At 31.3% G+C, this 8925-nt stretch overlaps 1 protein-coding gene across 1 annotated transcript; it reads left to right on the forward strand.

Annotated features, from left to right (window-relative positions):
- The first annotated feature begins 242 nt into the window (after positions 1-242).
- Positions 243-4471, forward strand: LOC110917623 (replication protein A 70 kDa DNA-binding subunit B-like). Its single transcript, XM_022162115.2, has 10 exons — positions 243-401; positions 1761-2028; positions 2110-2197; positions 2796-2923; positions 3020-3104; positions 3188-3326; positions 3431-3642; positions 3715-4030; positions 4131-4211; positions 4304-4471. The coding sequence occupies exons 1-10, from the start codon at positions 243-245 to the stop codon at positions 4469-4471; spliced, it is 1644 nt and encodes a 547-aa protein (XP_022017807.2).
- The last annotated feature ends 4454 nt before the right edge of the window (positions 4472-8925 follow it).

Below are 8925 nucleotides of genomic sequence, written 5' to 3' on the forward strand. Positions count from 1 at the left end.
CTCTAAGATCACCAAACAGAGGAACCCATACTCTTCCCATGATGTAGTAGATGCCGTCAGATCTCTGTTCAAACTGTTTTTCCATACCGCGCAAACCCTCATATCACCGTCTCTTTCTTCTCAATTTTGAAACATATAGCACAAAGCTTTCTTCATTCAAATTTCTACATTTCTCTCTTTCTTCATTTCAGGCGATTTCTCAAGAAAATCTAGGGTTTCTGTTACAAAGCATTCTCGGCAAAATGTCATCGGAGAATAAATCCGTCGGTGAATCACAGTGTTTGTCACTCAGTTTCATAGACGATTTGAATCCATCCAAAGATATGTGGACTATCAAGTGTCGAATCATCCGCAAATGGATTCAGCCCTTTCGGATGGATCTCGTGTTGATCGATAAGAAGGTATTAGTATTTGTGTAGTGATGATTCTCTTATTTTACTGTTTTAGTGTTTATACAGAGATGATTCTCTAATCCCCATGATTTTGGGTTTGTTTTTTATTTCTAAGCTTCTTGGTTGTGTAATAGATGTTTGTGTTTGTGGTCTTTGGACAATTTAGGTTTGTGTTTTTTCTGATACTCTTACATGTTTTAGGGTTAGATATAAAGGACTGAACATGAATATTGTTTAGTTGGTTATTGATCATCGATAGATGTTTGTCCTGTGAAAGCATAAAGTATGTTTGTTTTAGTGTTAGATGAGTTTAGGGTGAGTTATAAAGAATCACAGATGAAAAGTTTTTTGAAGTTTTAATCTTGGTTACATGAAACGAAATGGGAGGTTGTTTTTGAAAGTTTTTTGTGATTTGTGTAATTTACTTTTGTGTATATTTTGTGTTCTGAAAAGTATGTTTTGTTTTAGTGTGTATTTTGTGTTTTGTTTTAGTGTTTCATGTCATGAAACTGAGTTTAGTTGATTATTGATCATCGATAGATGTTTGTTCTGTGAAAGCATAAAGTATGTTTGTTTTAGTGTTAAATGAGTTTAGGGTGAGTTATAAAGAATCACAGATGAAAAGTTTTTTGAAGTTTTAATCTTGGTGACATGAAACGAAATGGAAGGTTGTTTTTGAAAGTTTTTTGTGATTTATGTAATTTACTTTTGTGTATATTTTGTGTTCTCAAAAGTATGTTTTGTTTTAGTGTGTATTTTGTGTTTTGTTTTAGTGTTTCATGTCATGAAACTGAGTTGAATATTATTTGGTCTTTCTTTGTTTTAGTCTTATTAAATTTGATGGTATGGTATCTTACTAATTGTTTCTTTGTTTTGTGTTATTTGGGCTTATCTATATTTTCTGAAAAGTATGTTTTATATTTTTTTTGAGGTATCGTTTGGTTGTTTATTTCTAAACTTCTCAAAAGTATGTTTGTTTTAGTGTTAGATGAGTTTAGGGTGAGTTATAAAGAAAGAAAGATGCATACTTTTTCTCTTGGTGACATGAAATGAAATGGAAGGTTTTTTTTTGAAAGTTTTTTTGTGATTTGTGTAATTTACTTTTGTGTATATTTTCTCTTTGTATATTTTGTGTTTTGTTTTAGTGTTTCATTTCATCAAACTGAGTTCAATCTTTTGTGTATATTTTGTGTTTTGTTTTAGTGTTTCATGTCATGAAACTGAGTTGAATATTATTTGGTTTTCTTTGTTTTAGTCTTATTAAATTTGATGGTATGGTATCTTACTAATTGTTTCAGAAGTTTAGAAATAATAAGGTATCGTTTGGTTGATTATTTCTAAACTATGGTATTTCACTGCAATGGTCAGGGTCGTAAAATTCAAGCAGGTATTAAGGCTCCATTGATACCTGTGTTTATCTCTCAACTCCATGAGGATGAGGTTGTTATTCTATCCAGATTTGGTGTTGGAGAAAACAATGATACCTACAAAGTTGTTAATCATGGTTACAAGATTAACTTTTACCGTTGTACGGTTGTTACACTTGCCAGTGGTTGGGAAGGGGTTGATTATGGATTTAACTTCATGGCACATTCAGAAATTCTTAAAGGAGAGGGAAAGAATCTGGTCACTGTTGGTAGGACTGTTTCTCATAGTCTGATATATATTTTGCTTACATTTTTGAATCTGATGACTGTTGCTATGTTTTCCATTTTAGATGTTGCTGGAATTGTTGTGTCGTGTGGAGATATGGAAGTCTTTCCGAATGAAAGAAAAAGGATGAACTTTGATCTTCAAGATGTGCAGTAAATTTTTCTATCCCACTTAAATAAATTTGTTTGTGTGTTATTATTGTATTTAATTAATGTATTGAGGATTCATTAAATGATTTTTCTTATTTATGTTTTTTTATATCTGTTTATGGTTCTTTAATGATTATGTTATTATTAGCACATTCATTGGAAATAATGTAAAGACAGATTGTTGTTTTATTATTGTCTTTAATTAATGTGGGAGTTGGACATTCATTGCATTTAATACAAAGACAGATTACATCATTGGCATTATTTATTGTGACTGATTATTGTTCTTTTAAGACCATAGGTAATGGTTAATGCCCACTAAGGGGCATTTTTCACCACATCATCATCATAATGCCCTTTTAAAAAAGGTGTAATGGTTAATGCTCATTTCATTTATTACTTTCCATTATTTTTCTTCTCTTTGGGCATTATTATAGAAATGCCCCTCACTCTTCATGCCCCTATAATGCCCATGAGTAATGGTGTAAGGGCATTATCAAAATCTTTCATGCCCTTATAAAGCCCCATTACATATGGTCTAATAGATAGTATAAATTTTAGTGGAACTTTTAATGTTGTTTTTTTTATCTGTTTGTTGTAGGGGAGAAGTAGTTCGTTGTACTTTGTGGAATGGATATGCACAACAATTTAATGATTTCTTGACGCAAAACAATCCGATTGAGAATGTCATGGCTGTCATTCAGCATGCGAAGATTAAGCTGTGGCAGGGTAATTTACATTTGACTGATTCATTCACTTTAGTGTTTGCAATGTGTTTTTTTCATTTGTAATGAATTTGTTGTATATGTATATTGTTACATGCAGGACAATATACCGTTCAGAATGATAAGTTTGGAACTCGACTGTTTCTCAACGAAGAAATTCATGAGGTTAATGAACTTCGTAGGAGGTACTATTACTGAATTATATTTCTTATTTTTCATATTTTTCTTAATACGAGTGTGAGTATTAACACGAATGTTGTTTTCATAGGCTTTTAGTGAAACACTTTGAAGTTGGTGCTTCTTCTTCTCAAACCATTCTTTCATCTCAGAGTGTATTTCCAGTCCGTCAAGAATTTCTAATTGATACTCCTAAGAAACATGTTGATGAAATAATTGAGATTGAAAGCGTATGAATATTTCTATATCCATTCAAAGTCATTTAATTTCCTTTACTGTTTTCTATGTTTTATAATATTAGTATGTTAATAAAGTTTTGTCTTTCATTTTATAGGTAATGTCATGTGTGGTAGTTGCAACGATCAAAATTGTTCAAGAAAACTATGGGTGGTTTTATCCGGCATGTCGAAACTGTAACAAGAAGGTGTTGACTAAAACTGAATACTTACAATATGCTAAAATCATTTCTGATGAGGTCATGAATCTGTCTCCTACTTCATTGGTTTGTCCGAAATGCGATAAAGAATGTACATCGATAACCATTAAGTAAGTTAATGTTGCTTTTTAGGTTTATTGCTTCCTATAATGTGAATGTAATTTAACTACTATTTATTACAGGTTCAAGGTACATTTGAGAGTCCAAGATGAAACCGGTAGTATCTCTTTCGTGATGTTTGATAAAGATGTAACGAAGCTCATTGGTTCAACTGCGAGTGATATAAGGGAACGCCAAGTGAAGGCCAATGATACTGAGAGTTTTCCACATGAAATATCTCGGTTGGTTGAAAAAAAGTTGGCTTTTAAAATTGAAGTTTCTGATTACAACCTTAACCATGACTATCATGTTTACACTATCCAAAAATTATGTGATGATCCGGACATACTTGCTGAGTTGGTTGCTGGTAATGGTAATGGTCTTGAGGTTGTTGATGAGGTAATAGTTTTTGGATATCTTTTATTGATGTGTTTTTGGTTTCCAGTTTTTGTAGCTTAAATAACTTAGTTGAATTTTTTTGGTAATAACTTGATAATAGGTGTTTAGTCAAGAAGGTTCAGAAATCAAAGTTGAGAGATTATCTGAGTCCTCACAGATGGCTGGTGCTGCTATTTCAAAGGTGAATATGGATTCTATGATTTTGTTTTTCTTGTCTGTAGATTATATTACCTTATTTGATACTTTAGTAGTTGTTTTGTGATTTAATTCAAGGATGTTGTATCTGTTACCGCCGACTCTTCTGTTGTCGAAGCCGAGAAGGATTCGGGCACCAGTCCGAATGGTAAACGTTCGTTGCAGGATGTGGAAGGTCAAAATATTGGGGAACTGTCTTCTAGCAGCAAAAATAATCGGAAGAGGTCATCTAGGGTTAAAACCTAGCTCCTTTCATGTCTTTATCTTTTGATGTTTAAGCGAGTCTAACTTTTGGTCTGTACTTAAGTATGTGTTTTTGGAAGTTGGGTTGTTTTTGGTAAGTGTTAACTACTGAAACAGTTTGTATGTATGTGTTAGATGTTGGTAAGCCTATGAACTTGGATTGTGTGGTAAACCATGATGTGGTTTAATTTTTTGTATTATAAACTATGTTTTTATGCTGCTAACTATAATCTTTGCTTATAATCTGTGTTTTGATTTTTGCAATATAGTTTATGCGATGCTTAGTATGCTTTGTCGTAGTATAAATTCTACTTTTTAATGGTACGTTTCAATGTATATTTAGTTTATAACCACATTATAAAGAAATTGTTAATATCCACTAATTATGTCAAACAAGTTATTAAATTAAAGTTCCAGAAGTAAGTTTTCTTTATGACAAATTGATAATTTAATATAGATAACTCATAAATATTAACCAACCCTTTTGTAAACTAATGTAGGAACCAATAGATTGATAAGACGAATAGAAGGATGTTTGGAAAATATGTAGCATTTAAATCTATAGAACTTTCTCCATGCACATAAATTAAGGATCACATAAATTAATTGAAAGTGTGACTCCGTTAAAATGAATCATCAAACTTCAAATCCAAATATAAATCGGGTCTATCTCAGGTATGGTAACTTCATTGTAAGAATGAATAGATTCATAAAACCAAGACAAGCATGATTAACAAAATATGTATTAATTAAATCCATATAAATTACGTTAAGTATCAATTTAAATTATTTAGATATGGAGCATCCAAAAAACAGTTTGTAAAGAAACAAAGAAATAAAATCAGTACAAAATAAATACAACTAAAGGTCCTTTAATTCGGCTGCAGTTTTCTACTAAACTAGAGGGTAGGCCCGTGCGATGCACGGCATGACCAACAGTTATTGTCCTTCATTTTGTTGTGCGTTCGGGGAAAATGTTTATGTATGGATAAAAGATAATTAGCCAAAAGACAATGTAAGAGAAGCCATACAAAACGTGATAAGAGCTTGTACCATAAGCCGGCCACACAAAATTTAAGGCGTGCATAGCACAGGAATCTTTGTTTGCGGAATCTGTTTAAGAACAAACATGTATGCCAAGTCTAAAAACATACATTACAGGGATAATGGTTAGATCAGCATTACTTTAACACATATTATTACCTTGCTGGTGAACACATTTACTCTATTGTTTAGGGCACAATTTGATTAGGTTGCTGATAATGAATTGAATATCACACCAAATTACAATAGCAGTTTATATTGCTACTATTCACCCAAATCAAGCGCCTTAAATAAGTCAGTGTTTCTCTATATTCAAAAAACGAACTATAACTGACGATTATTAAATTGCAACAGTCAATTCAATCCAAATAGTGCAATAGAAACATATCCAATCGAATCACAATTATATCAGCACGTTTTAAATTTCAAATGGTTAAACCTCATAGGGGTCTAAGATGAAAACTGGCTCATTCGTATCCCAAAGTTTTTAAATACTAAAATAAAAAAAAACAAATAAGAATTACTAAATGATATTGAATAAAATTTAAACAAAGACCAAATACAAAGATAATGGTAAAGTAAGGCTGATCGAATCGAATTATATGTGCCACTATACAAAATTTAATTTATATTAAACTTTAAATAAATTATCTTTGACGCTTCTTATAAAAAATGAATTGGATTATCTAATTAAAAGATTTGAACCCATCGATGTGGTAGTACAGGGATTCGGTGCCTAGATGGCGAATCGTAGCAGGTGTGCTTGTGATTTACAGGCTGTAATACCATTTCTTATTGAATATTCTGTTGTCATTTCTTTTGGCAATGAGGCCAATGGTACCACCTTCATACCAATATCCTTTAAACTTTGAGATCAAACTATACTAACACCTTTATAACGAAAAATAAGTACAATCCATTCCTTGATCATTTACCAGAGTTCAACACCCGTTGTTTCTTGTCTCTCGTACACGATGAACTCGCGGTTAATCACAAAAAAAAAACGGCTTCCTGTGCTCCCCAAATCTTAATCTTATGATGTTGAGGTTTTCATCAAGATGTTTGATGTGCCTTGCTTCTACCAAATCTGAGTCCCATTTCTGTCCAAACAATATAAGAAGAATAAAGTAAAGGGTAAGATGACATTCATAACTCAAAAAATGTTGCTAAAACCTTCATGCGCAAATCAAATTTGCTACTACTTTGCGACCAGTGGACATTTTGTGAGTGCTTTTAGTGACAATAATTTGGGTTTCATCTTCGCTAGTTTTTAAACAAAACAATTATCGTTTTTGGTCGCAAGCATTAGCTAATTTTGCAATCGTTTTAATTCTTAGTTGCAAATTTGTCGCTAATGTGCATTTAGCAAATATTGGTTGCAATAGTCTGTTTTTTAAGAGAGAAAACAACTTTATTACACAAAAAGAACCACGTGGACCATCGGTTGATAAACTTTTCAGGCGAAACCAATTTAAACAACCATTGGTTGCGAAAGCATGAAAGTACCCGGAACCAGATCACGTTTCGATATCTCAACACCATCTTCAAAGCCAACACTTTCCATCCTTAAATTCCAGTCACATTAGCACTCCACATCATCGCTAACAGACATTGGCATTTTAAAAACCATAATATTGTAAAAACCATTTAAAGTAATGTAAGATATATCATGTTATTATCATGAATCAATAAATCAGTAGAGATTGAGTAGTTATCAACACATGTACCATGATCTCGTGGTGTTATATGGGCAGGACTGTTGGTGTTCATCATTGGTTGATGTTGAGTGAATAAATGAATGTAAGACATGAGACAGATGCATGATGCTCAACATTATAAAATGAGAGAGGGGTGAAGGGACAACGAAAGTACAGAGTTGGATTATTAGTTTAGGAGAAGAGATGGGAAATAATGAGAACCCATATTGTGAGGTTTGCATGACTTAGGGAAGGGTTTAAATATAAGTAAGCATCAAGATCGCAACTCTTCAGCTGATTTGTTGAAATTAAATTCAATCGTTAGGAAACAATGTAGATAACTCTTTGAATTCTTTTTTATTATCATTTGTCTACATTTATTTAACTCTTCGAATTCATTTTTATTATCATTTTGTCTACATTTATTTTATCAATTTAATTGTATTTAAGAATACTTCAATTGTTAATTTATATTTAAAAAATCATTTAACCCATGTTAAAAGACCATTGTGCCCATTTATTAACCCCATTAAGTTGTTGTATCATAAGCATAAAATATTGTAATTACTTAAATTTTGCCGGTATTCTTCAGAAATGCTTTATAATATAGTATAGATAAAACTGGATGTAAATATGTAATTAACTTGTTGGCGTTATTATTTAGGATCAACCCGATCTAATTAGCTAGCTTGGAAGTATTTGGGAATTTGGAATTGCTTTTTCAATGTATTTTCATTATAAATGTTTAAACTAATTTCATTTTATTTGTATTGTTAATTTAAGATGAGTCATTACATTCAATTAATTATAGTCCCTAGAGATCCATTTCAATTAATTATAATCGGTTAGAATTAAGATATTAATAATTTAATATTCATGTTGGAAGACGAATTTACCCCTAAAACATAATTAATATACGCATCGTGTGTTGTATACTAAGTCTTTCTACTTGTACCTTTTAATTTTTAAGAAGTTCTTGTAGAAAAATGACAAATTTAACCCCGAAACATAATTAATATATGCATTATGTGTTTTATACTAAGCATTTTTACTTATACTTCTTAATTTTTAAGAAGCCCCCTAAAGAAATGCTTTATAATATACTTATGATTTTGTAATATATGATTTTAATCAATATTATTTTAAGTATTGCATTTAAAACATCATAAATGTTGATTTTAAAATAGAACATGTAACTAAATTTTAGATTATATATATATATAGATGGTATAAGCCTTTCAATAATTTATGGTCCATAAGTTGTGAACTATAAAACCAACCCATAAGGCCCAAAACTTTAATCAGTTTTCTTAAATCCTAATCTCATTACCTCCGCTAAACATACCCTCTTATTAACTCGCTCTGTATCAAACTGAAGATCAAAAATTAGCGCCAGAATCTCAATGCATATTTGAAAACCCTCACACTTTGGAAGCACTCGATCAACATTTAATTGTAGGTTTTTCTATTCCAGAAGTTGGAAATCTTCTCTGCCGGTTTGTCTTCTTTGATTGTTTTTTTTATTTAGGTTTTTAATGTGGATGTTCAATCATCACTATCTGTTAAAAAAATTGATTTTTTGGACAGTGGTTACAATAATTACTTGTAGCTAGCCCTAAATCAACTATATTTTCCCAATTCTTATGTATAGTTATGGAGAATAATAAGAATTTTATAGCAAGAGATAGAAAGTGTTTTCCACAATGCAGTACCCAA

Source organism: Helianthus annuus, chromosome 16 (assembly GCF_002127325.2).
Source record: "Helianthus annuus cultivar XRQ/B chromosome 16, HanXRQr2.0-SUNRISE, whole genome shotgun sequence".
NCBI classification, from domain to species: domain Eukaryota; kingdom Viridiplantae; phylum Streptophyta; class Magnoliopsida; order Asterales; family Asteraceae; genus Helianthus; species Helianthus annuus.